Genomic DNA, 23,273 nt, shown 5'->3' on the forward strand with positions numbered 1-23,273 from the left:
GGACCCTACTCTGAAGACCTTATCTAATTCTAATTAGAAATAGAGTCTTGAAGCCCTCATCACCAGAGGCAACATTTAACAGGAAGAGAGAATTTATAAAAATTGTAATGCAGTACCAGACCCCTCCCTACTTGTGAATAGTCAGGGTCATTTCATTTACAGACTTGTTATTAAAGAAACAAGTTAAACAAATACATTGACAGGAGATGTGGTTCATGTCTGAGATAAGCAAACTTTTTTGTCCAGAAGTCCAGATAATAAATATTTTAGCTTTGTGGGTCATGTGGTCTCAGTTGTAGCTACTTATCTCTGCTGTTGTACCTCAAAAGCAGCCAGGGACAATATGTAGATGAATGGGGATGGCTGATTTCTAATAAAACTTTATTTCCAAAGATAGTTAATACACCTTATTTGACTTGAGGGTTATAGTTTGCCATCCCCGATTTACACTGAATATTAAAGTTTAATTCAAAGCAAGTTCCTTCAAACAAACAAAGTCTTTAAATGGTTTTGAAGATTATTCACATCTGTGACTCTCAGCCAGAAAGAGCTGAGTTTGGGTTGGAAGTAGTACTGTTGAAACATTTGTTGCCCATCAGCCTTACAATATATGCCACCAAGTCTAGTCTTAGTCCAGTCTTCTAGCAAAATTCAGCTTTCTTTCTTCTCTGCAAACTTTCATTCCAACATGGACCATCTGCAGTTTGGATTGTCTTGCGGGTCAGATTGTCTGTGTGCTGTTATGGCAGGCAGTAGCTGAGAGATGGAGCTACCTTAAGATCAATTGCCAGATAATCAGAGGTCAGTCATTCCAGTACATAAGTTGTGTACATATCAGTTGTTCATTTTATAAAATTCTGAATGAACCAGAGGAAATAAAGATGAAATTTTGATGGTATATTTGTAGGAAATCCACACAATGTTTCCTTAATTTACCATGTTTGTATATTTTAAAACATTGTGGCATTATAGGTTCGTATTTTTATTTTTCAGACTTCTTTAATACAAAACATATACAGTTGATCCTCATTATTTGGGGGTTCTGTATTTGTGAATTTGCCTACTCAATAAAATTTATCCCAAAAGTAACCCCAAAATATATACTCACGGTACTTTCCCAGGCATTCCTGGACATGCACAGAGCAGTGAAAAACTTGAGTTGCTTAGCATGTACATTCGTAGCTAGTAGAATAAGACAACACTCTGCCTTCTTGTTTCAGCTCTCATACTATTAATTAGCAAGTATCCCTTTCAAAGTCTATTTTGTGCCAGTTTTTGCATTTTCGTATTTTTATTGGTAATTTCCTTTCTAAAATGTTCACCAAATGTAGTGCTGAAATGCTGTCTAGTGTTCCTAAATGCAAGAAAGCCATGGCATGCTTTATGGAGAAAATATATGCATTAGATAAGCTTTGCCCCAAATTCAATGTTAGTGAATCAACAACACACATTAAATGAGGTGCCTTCAAACAGAAACAGACATAAAACAAGGTTATGTATTAATCAGTTATGAAAGTGTTGTGATCAGAGGCTCACAGGAACCTAACCCTATTTTTCCTGTAGGAACAATGGTTCGGTATTTGCTGATTCAGTGTTTGCAATGAATATAGAACTTTATGGAACATGATTACTGTGAATAATAAGAATTGAGCATATCTCTTTAAGAGTGCAATTCTAAAGGAGAATATTCAGAAGGGTATTTGCATAATTTCTTTGCTAACAGATGCTGCCTGTCACTGTCCTTACATGGTCCAGATTCTCATGCTGCTTTTTCCCTCTCCCCAGGAGGATTCTCTCACAATCTTGTCATCTCTCTAGGGTCCTTTCTCCAAGAAAGTCTATCCTTTCACCACTAACAGTAATTTTTGTCTTCCTCTTTTTCTGGAGAAGTCAGCTGCTTATGCTGCTTCAGCACCAGACCCTCTCTTTGTTTTGTTTCATTCTTTTTCATGTACAGTAGTCTTAGGATTCTCATGAGCCTGTGAATTGCTGGAAGGAAATATAGCAGTGCTTACATTTATTGCTTCTATTTTATTTTCTATATTCTCTTCCTGTCTTCTGATTGTTCTCCTTCTATATACAAACATGCTCTAATTTCCCTAGTATTAAAAATTTTCTGTCTATTATTGTTCTTTTTTCCTTGCTCCCCTTATTTTTGCTACCAGATTTTTATTTTTATTTGTTTATTTTTGAGACGGAGTCTCACTCTGTCACCAAGGCTGGAGTGCAGTGGCGCAATCTCAGCTCACTGCAACCTCTGCCTCCCGGCTTCAAGCAATTTTCCTCTCTTAGCCTCCCAAGTAGGTGGGATTATAGGTGCCTGCCACCATGCCCGGCTAATTTTTGTATTTTTAGTAGAGATGGGGTTTCACCATGTTGGCCACACTAGTCTCAAACTGCTGACCTTAGGTGATCCACCCACCTCAGCCTCCCAAAGTGCTGGGATTACAGGTGTGGGCCACCATGCCTGGCCTTTTACTGCCAGATTTTTGAAAGAATAGTCTGTGCTTTAGCTCTATTTCCTCATTTACTACTTCTCTTTAACTCAGCCATATATGATGTTTTGCATAGTAAATGTCTAGTAATTTATTAAAAATGTAGAAATAGATACTTTTTAAATGACTAGATCCTACTTTAATTGAATTTGTCTTAGAGTTAGAATATCTTGATTTGGATCTTAGTTCTGCTACTTCTTAATTACATTACTTGGTAAGGCCACTTGAGAAGTTGGTCTCTTTGGGGGAATATTATTTATCTATAAGGCTGTTATAATTACTGAATTTTTAAAAAATGTGTGTTTATTTGTTTAATGTATTTGTTACATTTTTAGTATTGATGTTGGGATAGACATTTAAGCAAATCTATAACTCACCTACATGCATAATTTTGCCTTAATCAGTTTAAAGCTTTCTCTTAAACGAGAGATTTGAAATTCATGATTTCTGTGGCTCTTGTCAGTTCCGAGTTTTATTTTTTGCCCTTTTTATTTTTTTAAAGGAAAAATTGAGGCTTCAGAAATTGTCCAGTCTCTCCAGACCCTGGGTCTGACTATTTCTGAACAACAAGCAGAGTTGATTCTTCAAAGGTAAGCTCTTCATGTTGGTCAACAATTGACTTTCACTTTAATATCCTGCATTAGAACTCTGTGTTTTGTGAGTGTGGCTTTAAAACACCTCCCTAGTCTTCATTATGTATATCCAAGATCTTTTTGTCTTTTTTCCTCCCATTTATGTAATTTTTTTTTTTTTTTTTTTTTTGAGATGGAGTCTCACTCTGTTGCCCAGCTGGAGTGCAATGGTGTGATCTCAGTTCACTGCAACCTCCACCTCCCAGGTTCAAGTAATTTTCCTGCCTCAGCCTCGCGAGTAGTTGGGACTACAGGCACGTGCCACCACGCCTGGCTTTTTTTTTTTATTTTTAGTAGAGATGGTTTCACCATATTGGCCAGGCTCATCTCGAACTCCTGACATCAGGTGATCCACCCGCCTTGGACTCCCAAAGTGCTGGGATTACAGGAGTGAGCCACTGCGCCCAGCCGGCAGCTTTACTGAGTTGTAATTCACATACCATAAATTCACTTTTCTAAAGTATACAATTAAGTGATTTAAAACATTTATTCATTTTTAAATTGACAATTATATGTGTTTATCATGTACAACATGATGTTTTGAAGTATATATACATTGTGGAGTGACTAAGTCTAGCTAATTAACATGATACATCTCATACTTAATGATTTCTGTGGTGAAAACACTTTACATCCATTCTCTTAGTATTTTTCAAGAATATAATATATTATTATTAATTATAGTCTTCATGTTGTACAGTGGAGCTCTTGAGCTTATTCCTCGTGTCAAGCTGAAATTGTGTGTCCTTTAACACAAACCATACCCCACTCCCAAAGTATTCTGCTCTCTGCTTCTATGAAGATTAACTTTTTCTGATTCCACATGAGTGAGATCATGCAGTATTTGTCTTTACCTGGCTTATTTCATTCATGTTGTTACAAATAACAGGATTTCCTTTTTTTATGGCTGAACAGTTTTCTCTTGTGTATGTGTAGCACATTTTCTCTGTTCATGCATTGGTGGACACTTAGGTTGATTCCATATCTTGGCTATTATGAATAGTGCTATAATGAACATGGGAATGCACATGGCTCTTTGATATATTGATTTCATTTTATATATGTATATATATGTATACACACACACATACATACAGTGGTGGGATTGTAGGATCATATAGTAGTTCTGTATTTAATTTTTAAAGGAACTCCATACTGCTTTTCATAATGGCTGTATTAATTTACCTCCTCACCAACAGGGTGCAAAAATTCCGTTTTCTCTACATGCTTGCCAACACTTGTTATCTTTTGTCTCTTTGGTAATCGTCATTCTAAGTGTAGTATGAGATGATATCTCATTGTGGTTTTTATTTGCATTTCTATGGTAATTAGTGATATTGAGCTTTTTTTTTTCTTGTACATTTTGGACATTTGTATGTCTTTGAAAGATGTCTGTTGGGATTTTTTGGTTGTTTATTTGAGGTTTTTTGTTTTTATGTAGGCATTTACCGCCATAAACTTTGCTCTTAAAACTGCTTTTGCTGTGTTCCATGGGTTTTGGTAGGCTGTGTTTCCATTTTTTTTCATCTCAGGAAATTTTTGAATTTTGCTTTCAGTTTCTTCATTGACCCACTGATCATTCAGGAGCATGTTGTTCAGTTTCCATGTATTTGTGAATTTGCCGAAGCACCTCTGTTACTGATTTCTAATTTTTTATTATTGTGGTCAGAAAAGAAACTTGATATCATTTCCTTCTGCTTAAATTTGTTAAGACTTGTTGGCCGGGCGCGGTGGCTCAAGCCTGTAATCCCAGCACTTTGGGAGGCCGAGATGGGTGGATCACGAGGTCAGGAGATCGAGACCATCCTGGCTGACACGGTGAAACCCCGTCTCTACTAAAAAAAATACAAAAAACTAGCTAGGCGAGGTGGCGGCGCCTGTAGTCCCAGCTACTCGGAAAGCTGAGGCAGGAGAATGGCGTAAACCCGGGAGGCGGAGCTTGCAGTGAGCCGAGATCCGGCGACTGCACTCCAGCCTGGGCGACAGAGCGAGACTCCTCTCAAAAAAAAAAAAAAAAAAAAAAAAAAAGACTTGTTTAGTGGCCTAACATGTGATATCTCCTGGTGCGCCCTGTTGCATGTTCCATGTGCAGTTGAGAAGAATGTGTATTCTCTTGCCATTAGGTGAAATGTTTTACGTCTGATCTGTCCATTTGTTCTAGAGTATAGTTTAAATCTGATGTTTCTTACTGATTTTCTGTTGAGATGATTTGTCCATTGCTGAAGGTAGTGTGTTGAAGTCCCCTACTATTGCTGTATTGCAGTCTATCTTTGTCGTTGTTGTTGTTGTTGTTTTTGAGACGGAGTCTCCTCTGTTGCCAGGCTGGAGTGCAGTGGCAGGGTCTCTGCTCACTGCAGCCTCCGCCTCCCGGTTCAAGCGATTCTACTGCCTCAGCCTCCTGAGTAGCTGGGGCTACAGGCACCTGCCACCACTCCTAGCTAATTTTTGTATTTTTAGTAAAAACAGGGTTTCACCATGTTGGCCAGGATAGTCTTGATCTCTTGACTTCATGATCCACCCGCCTTGGCCTCCCAAAGTGCTGGGATTACAGACATGAGCCACTGCGCCTGGCCAATGTTTGGTATTTATCTTTAGGTGCACTGATGTTGGGTTCGTATATATTTATAAAAAACAATAGCTACGTCATTTATTAAGGGATATGCAATGTAAAATATATAAATTGTGACATTGAAAATTCAAAATGGGAGAACTGGAGTAAAAGTGCCTTCGTATAACTTATTGTTATATCCTCTTATTGAATTGACCCTTGTATCATTATATAGGATCTTTGTTTCTCCTTTACACTTCTGACTTAAAGTTTGTTTAATATGATATAAGTATACTCCTGCTCTCTTTTGGTTTCTGTTTCCCTGGAATATCTTTTTCCATTCCTTCACCATCAGTCTGTGTGTATATTTACAGATGAAATGAGTCTGTCATGGGCAGCATATAGTTGGATCTAGTTTTATTTATCCACTCAGACACTATGTTTTTTGATTGGATAATTTAATCCATTCTTGTTCAAGGTAGTTATTGATAAGTAAGGACTTTGTACTGCCATTTTGCTTATTGTTTCGTGGTTCTTTTGTAGATCCTTTATTTTTTTATTTTTTATTTTTTTTATTTTTTATTTTATTATACTTTAAGTTCTAGGGTACATGTGCATAACGTGCAGGTTTGTTACATATGTATACTTGTGCCATGTTGCTGTGCTGCACCCATCAACTCGTCAGCACCCATCAACTCGTCATTTACATCAGGTATAACTCCCAGTGCAGTCCCTCCCCCCTCCCCCCTCCCCATGATAGGCCCCGGTGAGTGATGTTCCCCGATCCTTTATTCTTTTCTTCCTCTCTTGCTGTCATTTTTTTGTGGTGAAGTGATTTTCTCTAGTGGTATGTTTTGATTTCTTCCTTCTTATTTTTTGTGTGTCTCCTATTGGTTTTTGATTTGTGGTTACCAAAAAACATCCTAAGAGTTATAATAGTTTATTTTAACTTGATAATTTCATTTTTATTGCAAAAACCCTCCAAAACAAAAAAAAAAATCTACACTTTTACTTAATTCCTTGACATTTTGAATTTTTGATGTCACAGTTCACATTTTTTCATATTGTGTATCCCTTAACAAATTATTGTAGCTATTACTACTTTTAATAGTTTTCTCTTTTATCTTTCGTACTAGAGATATAAGTGATTTGCATACCATCATTACAGTATTATTTTTAATTTGTGTACTTTCTTTTATCAGTCAGTTTTATACTTTCAGATGTTTTTGTGTTACTCATTAGCATATTTTTCTTTCAGCTTGAGGAACTCCTTTTACATTTCTTATAAAATAGGTGTGGTCATGATTAACTCCCTCAGCTATTGTTTGTCTGGGAAAGTATCTCTCCTTCATTTCTGAAGGACACTTTGCTGGGTACATTACTCTTGGTTGGTATTTTTCTCCTTGAACACTTTGAATATATCATCCCTTTCTCTCCTGACTTGGTAGGTCTCTGCTGACAAGTCTGTTGCCAACCATATTGGGACTCTCTTATATGTTATTTGCTTCTTATATCTTGCTGTTTTCAGGATCCTCTCATTGTTTTTAATTTTTGATAGTTTGATCATAATATGTCTTGAGGTAGTCTTGTTTGGACTGAATCTGATTAGAGACCTTTGACTTTTTCTGTATGTAGAGATTTACATCTTTCTTCAGGTTTGGAAAATTTTCTGTTACTGTTTCTTTAATTAAACTTTTTACCCCCTTTATCTTCCTTTTCTCCTTCTTTAACTCCTGTGACTCAAAACTTTGCTCTTTTGATGCTGTTCCATAAATCTTGTAAGCTGTCTTCATTCATTTTCATTCTTTGTTCCCCTCTGTGTATTTTCAAATAACCTTTGAGTTCATAGTTTCTTTCTTCTTCTTGACTACTTCTGCAGTTGATGCTCCCATATTGCATTTTAATTTTGTTCATTGTATTTTTCAGCCCCATGATTTCTGTTTGGTTTTTTTCTTTTATTATTTCAATCTGTTTATTACCTTTCTAATTGTTGTCACTGGTTATTTTCCTAATTTCATTGAATTGTTTCTTTGTGTTTTCTTGAAGTTTGCTGAGCTTTCTTAAAACAGTTATTTTGAATTCTTTGTCAGTTCATACATCTCTGTTTCTTTAGGGATGGTCACTGGTACTTTATTTTGTTTCTTTAGTGATGTCATTTGTTCCTGATTATTGTCGATGATTGTGGCCACGTTTTTATGTCTGTGCATTAGAAGAAGCAGGTGCTTATTTCATTTGTCTGAGAATGCCCTTCAACAGTTAGCCTGTCTAGAGATTCTTTAATATTTAATTAAATATCTTTAATATTTTGAAGAACTTTCAAACTGTTTCTAAAGTGTCTGCACCATTTTATAATCTCAGCAGCAATGAATGAAGGTTTCAGTTTCTCCACAGCCATATCAATACTCATTACTGTCTGTCATTTGATTTTTTGATTTTTATTTTTTGTGAGGCAGGGTCTTGCTCTGTCATCCCATCATCTCATCTGGAGTGCAATGGTACGGTCATGGCTCACTGCAACCTCAACTTCCCTGGCTCAGTTGATACTCTCACTTCCCAAGTACCTGGGACCACAGGCATGTACCACAATGCCTTGCTAATTTTTATATTTTTTGTAGAGATGTGGTTTTGCCATGTTACCTAGTGTTTTAGTCCATTCTCATGCTGCTATAAAGAACTGCCTGAGACTGGATAATTTATAAAGGAAAGAGGTTTAATTGACTCACACTTTTGCTTGACTGGCTGGAGAGCTCTCAGGAAACTTACAAGCATTGGTGGAAGGGGAAGCAAACACGTCCTTCTTCACATGATGGGGGGAAGAGTAGTGCCTAGCAAAGAGGGAAAAAAAACCTTATAAAATAATCAGATCTCAAGAGAACTTACTCACTATCATGAGACTATCATAATGAGGGTAACCTCCCCCATGATTCAATTACCTCTCACTGGGTCCCTCCCATGACATATGGGGATGATTAGAACTATAATTCAAGATGAGACTTGGGTGAGGGCACAGCCAAACCATATCATTTTGCCCCTGGTCCCTCCCAAATCTCATGTTCTCACATTACAAAACACAATCATGCCTCCCTACAGTCCCCCAGTATCTTAACTCATTCCAGCATTAACCTAAAAGTCCAAGGTCTCATTGGAGACAAGGCAGGTCCCTTCTGCCTATGAGCCTGTAAAATCAAAAGCAAGGTAGTTATTATACTTCCTAGATACAATGGGGGTACAGGCATTGATTAAGTACACTTGTTCCAAATGGGAGGAATTGATCAAAATGAAGGGGCTACAGGCCCCAAGTAAGTCCAAAATCTAGTGGGGTAGTCAAATCTTAAATCTCCAAAATGATCTCCTTTGACTCCATGTGACATATCCAGCTCATGCTAATGCAAGAAGTGGGCTCCCATGGCCTTGGGCATCTCCACTCCTGTGGCTTTGCAGGGTACAGACCCCCTTCTGGCTCTCTTCACAGGCTGGTGTTGAGTGTCTGTGGCTTTCCAGGTGAATGGTGCAAGCTGTCAGTGGATCTACTATTCTGGGTTCTGGAGGATGGTGGCCCTCTTTTCACAGCTCCACTAGGCTGTGCTCCAGTGGGGACTCTGTGTGAAGGCTCCTCTACCCCACATTTCCCTTCTGCACTGTCCTAGCAGAGGTTCTCCTTGAGGGCTCCACTCCTGCAGCAAACATCTGTCTGGACATCCAGGCATTTCCATACATCCTCTGAAATCTAGGCAGAGGATCTCAAACCTTAGTTCTTGGCTTCTGTGTACCTGCAGACTCAACACCTTGTGGAAGCTGCCAAGGCTTGGGACTTGCAGCTTCTGAAGCCATTGCCTGAGCTGTACGTTGGCTTCTTTTAGCCATGGCTGGGATGCAGAGCACCAAGTCCTGAGATTGCACAAATCAGCAAGGCCCTGGGCCTGGCCCATGAAACCATTTTTTCCTCTTGGGCCTCTGGGCCTATGATGGGAGGGCCTTCCCTAAAGACCTCTGAAGTGCCCTGGAGGCATTTTCCCCATTGTCTTAGTGATTAACATTTCACTATTTGTTACTTATGCAGATTTCTGCAGCTGGCTTGAATTTTTTCCTCAGAAAATAGATTTTTATTTTCTGTCATATCATCAGGGTGCAAATTTGCCAGACTTTTATCCTCTGCTTCCTGTTGAATGCTTTGCCACTTAGAAATTTCTTCTGCCTGATACCCCAAATCATCTCTGTTAGGTTCAAAGTTCCACAGATCTCTAGGGCAGGGGCAAAAAGCCACCAGTCTCTTTGCTAAAGCATAACAAGAGTCACCTTTGCTCCAGTTCCCAACAAGTTCCTCATCTCCCTCTGAGATCACCTCAGCTTGGACTTCATTGTCCATATTACTATCAGCATTTTGGTCAAAGCAATTCAACAAGTCTCTGGGAAGTTACAAACTTTCCAACTTCTTTCTGCCTTCTGAGCCCTCCAAATCTCTAAGAAGTTCCAAACTTTCCCAGTCTTCTTCTGAACCCTCCTAACTGTTCCAACCTCTGCCTGTTACCCAGTTCCAAAGTCACTTCCACATTTTTGGGTACCCTTTTAGCAGCACCCCACTCCCAGTACCAATTTACTGTATTAGTCCTTTCTCATGCTGCTATAAAGAACTGCCTGAGAATGGGCAATTTATAAAGGAAAGACGTTTAATTGACTCACAGTTTCGCATGGCTGGGGAGGCCTCAGGTAACTTACAGTCATAGCAGAAAGGGAAGCAAACATGTCCTTCTCATGATGGCAGGAAGAAGTGCTGAGCAAAGAGGGAAAAGCCCCTATAAAACCATCGTATCTCATGAGAACTCATTCAGTATCACAAGAACAGCAGCATAGGGTTAACCACTCCCCATAATTCAATTACCTCTCACCAGCTCTCTCCCATGACACATGGAAATTATGGGAACTACAATTCAAGATGAGATTTGGGTGGGGACACAGCCAAATCATATCATTTAGGCTGGTATTGAAATCCTGGGCTCAAGCAATCCACCCACCTTGGCCTACCAAAGTGCTGGGATTACAGGCATGAGCCACCATATCTGAACTGTCTTTTGATTTCTTTTGATTTTAACAATCCATTGGTTCTGCTTCTCTAGATAACCCTGACTAATATATAATTGGTAAGAAGTGATATCTCATTGTGGCTTTGATTTATATTTCTTTCATGGCTAATGACTTTTTTTGTACTTTTGGGATATTATTATTATTACTAGTGTTTATACTTCTTCAGTAAAAATGTTAGAAACACTTTTTAAAGGCAGAATGTGACCAGAGTTTCCTATAGTTATATAACCATCATGGACCTTCCCTCAAGTGCTTAGCCATTAGTGTTACTCATATCACTTCAAATATCAGCTTGTTTTCTTCCATTCCACTGTCTCTTTGTGTCCCAAACCTGAATTCATGGGAAAAACATCTGAATAGTGCTTAATATGGTTTGGGTATTTGTCCCCTCCAAATCTCGTGTTGAAATGTGACCTCCAGTGTTGGAAGTAAGGACTAATATGGTCACGAGAGTGGATCCTTCATTAATGGCTTGGTGATAAGTGAACTCTATTAGTTCATGAGAGCTGCTTGTTTATAAGAGCCTGGCACCTCATTTATCTTGTCCTCCTCTCACCATCTGACACACTTGCTCACCTTTTTCCTTCAGTCATGAGTAAAAGCTTCCTGAGGTCTCACCAGAAACTGAGCAGATGTTGGTGCCATGCTTGTACAGTCTGTAGAACTGTGAGCCACATAAGCCTCTTTTCTTTATAAATTACTGAGTCTCAGGCGTTTGTTTAAAACAACGCAAAACAGACTAACACAGTGCTGATTGAAACAGCTGTGACTGGGTCATCACAGTGAGAGAGGAGTCACTGGGTTGAAATATAGCTTCCTACTTACACCTGTTCAGTAGAAGCTGTAGATATGAAGTAGCTGAAGCAGGCATTCCCTCTGAAACGGGTTTCACATACATCATAATTGTCTTCTGCTCTCATTTTTCTTTTAGGCTTTCATCTCCATCTCATTTCCCATTTCCTCTCATTTTTATATCTTTAGGTTTCTTTCTCCACAATTATTCAGAACCTGGGAACCCTTCACTCCAGTTATTCTTTGTCTATGCAACTTGTTTCTCTGCTTCATGGCTCTTATGGTTTGTAATCATTGACTTATTTGTGTATCTCAGTGGTTAGGAGTACAGTTTGGAATTAAAATGCCTGGGTTGAAACTCTTAATTGTACACTACTTACTAGCCTTGTGACTATAACAAAATCCTTAACCTCTCTTTGTAAAATGGAGAGTATAGTAAATACATGGGCTTGTTTTAAGGATTAAATGAGTTAACATGGGACGTACTTAGAACAATGCCTGGCAAATGCTCAGTGAATATTGGGTATTGCTTGCTTTTGTTTAGTGCTTGTTGTTCCCACTGAGGGCACAGACCATGTGTATCTGGTTAACAGTTCTATGTCTACCACATTACAATAATGGACTCTCAGAAAATACTGAAGAATATGTTAAAGAATGAGTAGAATTATGCTACTGAAAAGGATGAGTTGAAGGTAGGTAGGGGAAAGGGCACATACAGTCCTGGAAGCAGCATATATAGGGAATGGGTCACACAATGTTTCTTGGTACTCTCTAGACCATAGTGGGCCACCTCTTAGCTAGAAGTCTGTGGATTATTTCAGTAGTCTGTTGGAAACAGCCATGGATGCGATAGTAATGACCCATTTGTGGGTTTTAAGAAAAAGGACAACTACGATACTAGACAATAATAGTGTGTAAGTTAAGAGGGGAAGGGATGATTTGTTTTAAACTGTTCTAAAATTGTTACCTTATTTAGGATGGTGGGGTCAAACATTAACTTTAGACTTTTATACGTATGTGGTAAAATTTCAAGGTAAACGATTGAAACTATGTTAGTTGAGTATATAACTTCAAAACCAGGGAGGAAAGAAATGGAATGAGAAAATAAATACAAAAACATAAGATTCAAACAATCCAATGAAGAGGAGAGAGGAGAGGGAAAAACATAGAAAGAAAGAGATGATTAGAAAGCAATAGGTAAGATGTGAGAAATAAATTCAAGCGCAGTAAAACTCCACTAAAATGTGCCCTGCAATAATGTTGGGGCATGATTTCACTTCATTTCCATTCTCAAATGGGGCAGGCTAAATAAAGTTCTTACCCTGTTTCCATGAGGGTTTGAGGTGGGTGATGAGTAAGTTAGAAGATAATCACCTTTTGATCCGTTAGAACTTTCTCAGTTTAGTCTTCAATTAATAAAAATTAATGTAAATTTTGTCAGAAGGTAGAGATTGTTAGATGAAAGAACAAGCAAAATAAAGTCCTACTAACCAAAAAAAGCTGGGGTAGCTATGTTAATATCAGCTATGGGATAGCTATGTTAATATCAACTATTTTAATATTATTATTAATAATCTATTCATAATAGATTATATAGTAAAAACATTAGTAAAAATAGAGTGTCACCACATTTTAAAATTCAGTATGAGGATATAAAATTTTTAAGCTGGTTGATAAAATTCTGGGGATAAATTGGCAAATCCATCACAGTGGTGAGGGATTTTAACACAGTTCTTCCTGTATTTGATAGGTCAAGCAGAGAAAAACTTTAATGAAGACAAAAAATTTTAAATACATAAGCTTGATTTAATGGGCATGTAATAGGACCTTGCATCAAAAAATTAGAAAAAATGTTTTTTCTTAGGTACATATGGAACATGTATAAAAATTGATTTCATAGTAGGCGGTAAAGCCAGGTTCAACACATTTCAAAGAACTGGTATCACAACAACTGCTTCCTCTGACCACTGTGTGTTAAAGTAGAAGTCAATTACGGACATAAATTATAAAATGCCAATATTTTAAAATGTGATATATACTTCTCAACTTATGGGTCAAAGGAAATCATAAGTGGAAATTCAAGGACACATTGACTTGAAAACATTAAAACTTATGGAATATTTCTAAGATGGCACTTGTAGGAATTTTATAGTCTGAAAGCTTTCATTAGAAAATAATTAAGTCTGAAAATTAATGTGCTAAGTTAGGGGAAACTGGAATAATCTCAAAGAAGGTAGGAGGAAGGAGGTAATAAAGAATATATAGCAAAGATGCAATAACAGGATCAACAAAGCCAGAAGCTGTTTGTTGGAAAAGGCAAACCTCTGGAAAGATTGATGAAGAAAAAAGAGAAATGAGATGTAAGTAAATCATGTTCAGTTACAATGAGACACATAAGAACTTTTAAAAAACTAATAAAATATTATGAATTATTAATGCCAATAAATTTGAAAACAGAAAAAGTAGATGAATTTGAACTTACTGGGACTGAATCAAGAAGAAATAGCTGATAGTACCTAAGCAATTGAAGAGATTGGATCAGTAATTTAAAATGTTGTCATAAACAAAACGTTAGCCCCAGATGGTTCTTGCAGATGATTAAAGAACAGATGTACAAACATTTCCAGGGTGTAGAAGTACACTATTGTATCCTTTCTAGATCATTATAACACCACAAGAAGACAGTATATGAAACAGCGAAAGTATAGGCCAAGATATCTATGACTTATATGTAAAATTTAAAGAAAATATTAGCAAACTGAATAAGCTGTATTAAAAAATATACCACAATCAATGCATTTATAAGAGCAACTTAACGAAATTTATTAGAAGACATTAAAGAAGACTCAGTATAGAAAAGATGTATCTTCTCTCCAAATTGGTAATAGAGATCCAATGCCGTTGAAAAAAACCCACATGGTTGTTTTTGAGGAACTTGTCAAGCTGAGTCTCAAATTTGTATCAAAGAGCAAAGGCCTAAGAATATCCAGGATATTCCTGAAGAACTGTAAGGAGCCAGGGGCCTGCCCTATCAGATACCAAGGGTTGTTACTAAGCCATAACCAAGTCAGTGCTATTTCTACAGAAACAGACAAGTGAACAAGTGGAACATAATAGAGAGCCCAGAAACAGACCCATCCATATTTTGGATTTGTCACATGAAAGAAGTAGCTTCGCAAAACTTTGGGAAAAGGGGAGTGTATGCAATAGATGATGCTCATGCTCATGCTCATGCAGACAAACAGGAAATTGGGATACCTGCCTCTTACCGTACACAAACATCAACCTAAACGTGAAAGTTAAACTATAACAGCTTGAGGTGGTGGGGAAGAAATATCTTTATCTCAGTGTAGGGAAGAATTTATTTTAAAAAGAAGACACCAAAAGCCATACACAGAAATGAAAAGACTGAATTCAACTGCTTTAAAAAGATTAAATTCAGCTGCATTAAAATCAAGAGCATCTGTACTTGGACAGCATAGAGTGGAAAGACAAAGAGAAGGTATTTGCCAACTTATAACTTGAAAGATTAGAATGAACGATATAAAGAACTACATAAATAAGAAAAAGATATACAACCTGTTAGAAAAATGTGCAAAGACATGAACAGCATATTTCACATGGAAGAAACAGCAATAGCAAATGAATATGGTAAGAGATGCTCAACATCTTTAGTGATTTGAAGGGAAATGCAAATTATACCCACAGCAAGACTATCTTATCTAAGAAGTTTGTCAATACACTAAATGTTCTGTGGTTTTGAGCTACAGAGTTTGTAATTCATTTATTCAATAAATACTTGGTGGCAGGCACTGTTTTAGAAACCTTGGTTATAACTTTGAATGAAATTAAAAAAAAAATCCTTGCCTTGTACAGGATGCTTATGTGTGGGAGGTTGGGTGGTGGGGTCAGGCAACAAACAATTACATTAAAATAGAAAATAGTGATATAAATAAAGCTATAAATATTGCAACCCAGAGTAATACTATAAACATAAGTAGTGACTAGGACTCTCATGCAGATATACCTCTGTGCTGGGACAAGTGAAAGTTTAAGTGTAATTTCCCACGTGCAGGTCAAAATAAAAAGTGACACTAGAAAACACAACAATGAATATCTGAAAATTGCATTTTATTTGACTGCGATCCTTTTGCATCATTTTCATACCAATTATAGAATAAAATTTGTAGGATGCATCAAAGCTTTTTTTTTAGAGACATCCATTAATTCAATAAATAAATGAGCACCTTCTTTGTGCCAGCTGCTGTAAGAGGTGGCCCAAAGAAGGGAATAAAACTGTCAAAATCCTGGCACATTTGGAATTTCTCTTAGGAGAAAACAGATACAAATGACATTAATTACCAAGAAACTTGTAAAACAAGCCAAATATTAATGATAAATATTTAAGATTAAAATATGTTAATTTTAAGATTGAAAATGAGGTGCCAGGATTTCTTAAGACTCAAAGGCACAGTCACTGAGAGTTTGATTTTTTACAATCACTGTTAATTTTTTAATTTTCCTAACTTGGAGGAAATTGATAACATGTTTTAAGTATATTTCAAAACTACATTCAAATGTTGCAATAGAACATTAAGAATTATCTTCATGATCCACTAAGTGCATGAAAAAATGGATAGTGAATCTACTCATTACCACCTTTCAATATTTTATCTTTCAGTGTTTGTGTTTTGTAGCTCTTTGGCAGAGTTTGACAGAGTGCTGAAAGTAGTCTTTGGTGAGCTGGCTGTAATTTGGGGACTCATTTTTATCTAGATAATTAAAACTATCTAACAGGACCATAAAATACTTGCTGCCATTTCCAACAACCTATATTTGTGGATGGGGTTTTTTAATTTAATAAGAATTTTATGTTAGAAAAGAAACTGTCATTCTGTAAAGTGGCCAGTATTGTTAGTTTTATTTATCAATTTAGTTTTGTTCTTTGATGTTTTTTAAAAATTTCAGCATTGATGCTGATGGGACAATGACCGTGGACTGGAATGAATGGAGAGACTACTTCTTATTTAATCCTGTTACAGACATTGAGGAAATTATCCGTTTCTGGAAACATTCTACAGTAAGTATACTTTATGTATTTATACTTATTTGGAGCTATAAACCATAGGTACAGTTATCAACCAAGAACACTCTGTAACACTTATGGGCCAGGATACCTGAGTCCCAGGAGCTCCTTAACCTATAGAGTTCTGTTTATTCTATTAGGCATAGATTTATAGAGTTATTTTTAAAAAAAAACAAAAAACCCCAAGACTGCATAAATGTCCATTCTGAAAACTTGGAAGAAGTACCACCTTGATGAATAAGCTGTCCAGCTTTTATCGGCATTTAAGTATTCTGCCATAGGGAAGTGTAAAAGTTGTAGCCTTTTACTTTTTTTTTTTTTTTTTTTTTGAGACGGAGTCTTGCTCTGTCGCCCAGGTTGGTGCAGTGGAGCGATCTCAGTTCACTGCAAGCTCCGCCTCACGGGTTCACGCCATTCTCCTGCCTCAGCCTCCCGAGTAGCTGGGATTACAGGTGCTCACCACCACGCCTGGCTAAGTTTTTGTATTTTTTAGTAGAGATGGGGTTTCACCGTGTTAGCCAGGATGGTCTCGATCTCCTAACCTCGTGATCCACCCACCTCGGCCTCCCAAAATGCTGGGATTACAGGCGTATTGTCCAAATAATCTCAGCACCTCATGGTTGCTAAGGGTCTGTGTCCTTGTTTGGTCAGATTGCCTAGATTTCTCTCTGGCTTAAGGCACTTATAATATTCATTAAAGGTTACAGAATCTTTTTGCTTCATCTGCTTAGCATTTCATACCAGTTTGTTTTCCACAAAACTTTCAAATTTTGATTGTTTCATTAATATTATGCATACTGATGTAAACCAAGTTCTATTATTATGTAATCTGCTCCTGAAACCATTGGGAACTCTCTGAAGGAGGTTTTTTTTTTTTTTTTTTTGAGACTTAGTCTCACTCTGTCACCCAGGCTGGAGTGCAGTGGTGCGATCTCAGCTCACTGCAACCTCCGCCTCTTGGGTTCACGCCATTCTCCTGCCTCAGCCTCCCCAGTAGGTGGGACCACAGGCGCCCGCCACCACACCGGGTAATTTTTTGTATTTTTAGTACAGACGGGGTTTCAGCGTGTTAGCCAGGATGGTCTCGATCTCCTGACCTCGTAATCCGCCTGCCTTGGCCTCCCACAGTGTTGGGATTACAGGCAGGAGCCACCGCGCCCGGCCTTTTTCTTTTTTCTTAATGGGCTTATCTTCTATGCACTTAAGATTTTACTAAATTAAATATGAATTAAATGAAGTCAGGAGTTCACATTGCCACTAGTAACAATGCCTAAGCTTACATAAAGCATTATAAAATTGTTGGCGATTAGTGCCTTCTCAGCTTTGAGTATACAATAATATACTAGTAGTTCAGTTGCCTAGATAAATTTTACACTATGTGAAGTTTTATTTACATAATTCTTACTGTATTTTTTAAGGTAGTTGATAACAGTTGAGACTACAATCGTATCTCCATTTTATTGATGGTAAAATGAAGGAAGAGAGGGTTACTACCATAGGATAATAGGATAGCTCCCTGCCCTTGCACTCTTGCTTGTAAAAAAAATTTTATGCCAAAACAATTTAGATAATAGAATTGTAAAAATATTATTATAGAGTTGTTTCTCTCAAGCTATAGTAATGTAGAATAGGTTGAAGGGGTGATGATTTGAAATAATACCTCTCCATTGGCTAAATTTTATATGGAATCTATTGCGTGTTTTAAATGACAAGTCAGATTTATAAAAATATTTTTGTAAACAGTAGAAAATGAGTTTAGGGGTATTCACATACACAGTTTTAATTTTTATTTACATATTTTAAACATCATGGTATAAAGTGTAATGTGGATATAAATTTGAGATAAAGGAAGTATTGTTTAAGAACTGATGAACTAATTTCTTAAAAGATGTCATCACCAATTGGTTTTCTAGCCTTTTGAAAAGTGGTTGCAGTAAAAAAGATTGACTATACCTGATAAAATGCTGCCCTTTCATTCTAACCTAGCCCTAGAGAAGAAAAGGTACTGTGAATCTATGATGAAAGAAAGTTGTAACTGTTGGTGTTGTATATTTGTAATTACTGTTTATTTTCATTTCTTGTGAACTGATACTGTACATTGTTCATTGTGAATAGAAGACATAATCTTTGTGCTCAGATTGGTTTAGTATAAATTCTAGGGAGTGAAGTTCATATTAACAGTAAAATAACATGTGATTCTCTCTAAAACAGAAACGTCTTCTGGGATTATATATTTTTAACTAAGGAGCATGGGGATCTTTTTTTCATTTTAACAGGGAATTGACATCGGGGATAGCTTAACTATTCCAGATGAATTCACGGAAGATGAAAAAAAGTCCGGACAATGGTGGAGGCAGCTTTTGGCAGGAGGCATTGCTGGTGCTGTCTCTCGAACAAGCACTGCCCCTTTGGACCGTCTGAAAATCATGATGCAGGTGAGCTTTATTATCGTGTGTCCAGGTTTGCCCTAAATATTCTAAAACAGTGAGAAATGTGGTGCTTTGAAAAAGAACTTTTAAAATTTCTCAATAATGATCTTTTATACCCTAAAAAATAAATCTATTTTGTTGCTGTTAACTCTGAATTCAGTCCATGTAAGTATGGCAGTGTACCAAACCTTAGATTGTTCGTACGTGTATGTAATGAACTTTTAACCTTTGGCATTCTATGACTATTCAAACGTTTAATTTAAATAATGTCTCTAGCTATTCTTGTGGGCTCTCCTTATTTATAGTTTCCTTCCTTTTTATATACTTTATCAAAAGTAAAGTGTTTCTGAAATCTAGAATCTTAGACCAGCAATGTAATTTTAAAAATTATTCTGAAGCTGAGGTTAGCAGAAAAAGCTCTGGCTTTATAGACTGATTTTGTTATTTACTAGCGGTGTAGCATTGGGCTGGCCAGAGTGGAAAGAGGGAAAGGAAAATAATTAATATGTATTTGCTTGTTGTGGTAAGCCAGTTAATGCTTGCAGCAGCCCAGTGAAGTAGGTATTTTATCATTTTTCCAGGGGGAATCTGAGGCCCAGAGAATTAACTTTTCCTTTACCACAAATGAGAGGGGGAATGGAGTATCTTTGCCTCCAGTGCTCTTGGTTCTCATGCTGCATGAAACCTCTGAGGTCTCATTTTCCTTCATTCTGGGATGGGGATAAGAATATCTAACAAGAATGGTTGTGAGAATCAAACAATATCAGGTATGTGAAAATGTCTGGTACACTGGAATAACCTATTGGAACATAGTAGTAGTTTACAAAATATTTTTAAAACTTTGTTATACTTACGGTCAGCAGTTTTTATATTTGTCCATAGATTTCTGGACAAAAAGATTTCTGACAGTATTTTAAGCTAGCGTTCCTTCAGAATGTACCCAAATCCCAAAATGTATTTAGGGGCAAAGCTAATGCTTTAAAGGAAAAGGAGAGGGGATTGGTGTGTGTTTTTCTTTAGGAACAATAGTAAGTTGACTTTTAGAGAACTTGAATAAGCATTTATTTTTTCCTTTGTCCTATTTTATTGTGAAGTTTATTTATTTAAAATAAAATGGATTTCTCTGGAATTTAGTTTCTGCAAATGTGAGGAGTTTTCCAAAGTCAACCTTCAGGTTTGATACTTCTCTAGAAATACTCACATAACTCACTGAAAGCTTATTATCCCTGGTTATGGTTTATTACAGGGAAAAGATACGGATGAAAATCAGTCAAGTAAGGAAGCTCATAGGGCAGAGCTTCTGTTGTCCTCTCCCTGTGGAATCTCCATGTCTTTCTTTCCTGGCACTGTTGTGTGACACTAGGCACGGAATATTGCAGACCAACCAGGGTAGCTCACCTGAGCCTTTGGTGTGCAGAGTTCTTATTGGGCCCCGTTTTCATACTGGCCACATGGCTGGCCTTCAGAATTCACCCGCTTCTGTGAGTGCGTGTGTGAGTGTGTGAGTGTGTGTGTCTGTTTAGTGGTAATCACCCCTTTTATGTGAGCTGAAACAATCAGAAGAATGTCTGATTTGTTTAATTATTTTTGGTGTTTTGGATTTAATCAGTTTTTTCTGTAGGTGGTCATAAGGTATAGTATTTTTTTTTTTTTTTTTGAGACGGAGTCTGGCTCTGTTGCCCAGGCTGGAGTGCAGTGGCCAGATCTCAGCTCACTGCAAGCCCCGCCTCCCAAGTTCACGCCATTCTCCTGCCTCAGCCTCCCGAGTAGCTGGGAGTACAGGCGCCTGCCACCTCGCCCGGCTAATTTTTTTTATATTTTAGTAGAGACGGGGTTTCACCGTGTTAGCCAGGATGGTCTCGATCTCCTGACCTCGTGATCCGCCCGTCTCGGCCTCCCAAAGTGCTGGGATTACAGGCTTGAGCCACCACGCCCGGCCAAGGTATAGTATTTTTAAATGACTACCACATCTGTGGTATAAGCCAAGTAATTTATCAGTATTCACAGGATGGGTACATGTTGTAATGAATTTATTGCCTAGATAGGCCTCAAATGCCAAAGAAGGTACAATTTTTATTTTTGGTTTCAGGCTGTATGCGTTTCAGTGTTTGTAACCCTGATATACACAATATCCAAACCATTTCAGACCCATTTACAGTTCATGTCTTACTACTTCTTGAGGACTGCAGTAAGATACTACTCTCTGTCCTTAAGAATATAAACAGTATTACCTGCAGTATATATAATATAATATAATAATATAATATTATTACCTGCAGTATACTTTTTTATTTCTCTTTAACTGAGCTTGTTCGTGTTTCAAAGGGTGTTCCATTGCCTGATACATAATTTAGTTAATATTATCTTATGAAGGTTGTTCATAATTTTAATATTCTTCTTGTCTTCTCTCTCTGCTTTCTCACACCGAAGATACCAATTATTCTTAGTTTTAGAGTCAGAGACAGGCATCTAAAATCATGGCAATACTTCCTCCCATCATTATGTATAATTTATTTTTTCAACCTTTCTGTATTTTATTTTCAAATATATCTTCTTGCAGTTGGAAACAGTATTGAAAAAGATTGTATGGTTGCTTTAGAAAAAGTAACAGTAATATGCCAGCAGCATTTTATATCATTCTGCTTTTATTTTTAGGTTCATGGTTCAAAATCAGACAAAATGAACATATTTGGTGGCTTTCGACAGATGGTAAAAGAGGGAGGGATCCGCTCCCTTTGGAGGGGAAATGGTACAAACGTCATCAAAATTGCTCCTGAGACAGCTGTTAAGTTCTGGGCATATGAACAGGTAATTTTTATCACCTATGGAATTTATTAAGAAAGAGGAGTTAGTAAACGGATTCAATAAAGGTTAATGTATAATGCTTTTGGGATTCTTGTTTTAATACACAATAATCTTTCATGTATACTCCATAAGAAGTATCACTTATAGATTAGACTAAATAAAATCAGACATTTCTCATGACCAAGTTACGGGATTCTTAATTTATCATATTATTTATAAAGAAAGTTTTTTTTTCTAAGTAGTTCTTAAAGGAAGGGTAGAATTTTAGTTTATTCATTCTGAATTCTGAGCAGAAGCAGCACATAAGTTTTATGAAAGTGTCACAATCTAACCTGTGGAAGGAAAACTTACAAGTTGAAGTCCTTCGTGTAATTTGACATTGCTGTAAAATTGAGCTGAGTTTGGAGTGACAGCTCCATGAAGGCAGGGGCATGGCTTCTTCCCCATGTACTCCAGCACCTAGACAGAGCTTGGCATGTGATAAGTGCCAAGTGAGTGTTGAAAGAATGAATGACTGAACAAAGCCATTTACCTCTGAATCACTTCTCTGTTGACTTTTGTTAACTTGGATTTTTTGAGCTATTGCTTCAGCCTAACTCAATGTAAAGGGGAAGTACAGAGGTAAGTTTTAGAGTTTGGGTTCTCTTTATGGTCGTTGGCAGAACTGTCTAGTTGAGCAGCCACAGATTACTTTTTCCATTATTTATTCCATCGTTGTTTATCAAGGACTGTAAGGGCCTTGAAATTCAACTCCCCACCCCCATAGTTTTTGTATTATTCCATGTAGATTTTAGATTCTTCTGGAGAGTGTTTTGTTCTTGAGCAACAGAATACTCTTGAGAAGATTATGGTATCCTTTTTCTTTGCCTAGGAAATAGAGAAGCAAAAAAAAAAAAAAAAAAAAAAAAAAAAAAAAAAAGAATCTAGTCTCCAGGATTTTAATGAGAACGTATCCTTGGGAGGGTTATTTTCCTTATGTGAAGGTTTGAAGATTCAAATCATGATTATTAAGGGCTAATGTTTGAGATACCCTTAGGTTATTCTGACTTCATACTTGGATTTTATGACAGGAAAGCCAGAGCCTAAAATAAACAAATACCCAATGCAGTTATTTCAGTATGCAAGAAGTTTAGTATTTTTGAAAGTCCAGGGCTATTACAAACAAATATGCATATTTTACTTTATGTCATTTGTCAGATTCTTACCTTGGATACCACCAGCAGGCATCCTCTGCTTCTGTCCACCCAAGCTCCTTCCTAAGACCTCTTTATAGTATTGTGATTTCTGCACACTAACTTTCTTAGACATCAAGAGAAAGCTGTCTACACAGTGTAGTGTAGTGTTCTTATGGGCTCTGGGCCTATGGTGCCGCTTTCTCCTGTCCTGCTGAAGGTCCATTCATCC

General features: G+C 37.1%; 1 protein-coding gene across 1 annotated transcript in view; it reads left to right on the plus strand.

Annotated features, from left to right (window-relative positions):
- SLC25A24 (solute carrier family 25 member 24) overlaps window positions 1-23,273 on the plus strand; it is a 55,824-nt gene that overhangs the window by 15,796 nt on the left and 16,755 nt on the right. The window contains exons 3-6 of the mRNA XM_007977769.3: window positions 2,998-3,085; window positions 16,518-16,629; window positions 18,912-19,070; window positions 21,720-21,872. Coding sequence (XP_007975960.2) covers window positions 2,998-3,085; window positions 16,518-16,629; window positions 18,912-19,070; window positions 21,720-21,872 — 512 coding nt within the window. The remainder of the gene's footprint in view (window positions 1-2,997; window positions 3,086-16,517; window positions 16,630-18,911; window positions 19,071-21,719; window positions 21,873-23,273) is intronic.

This window comes from Chlorocebus sabaeus, chromosome 20 (genome assembly GCF_047675955.1).
Source record: "Chlorocebus sabaeus isolate Y175 chromosome 20, mChlSab1.0.hap1, whole genome shotgun sequence".
Lineage (NCBI taxonomy): Eukaryota > Metazoa > Chordata > Mammalia > Primates > Cercopithecidae > Chlorocebus > Chlorocebus sabaeus.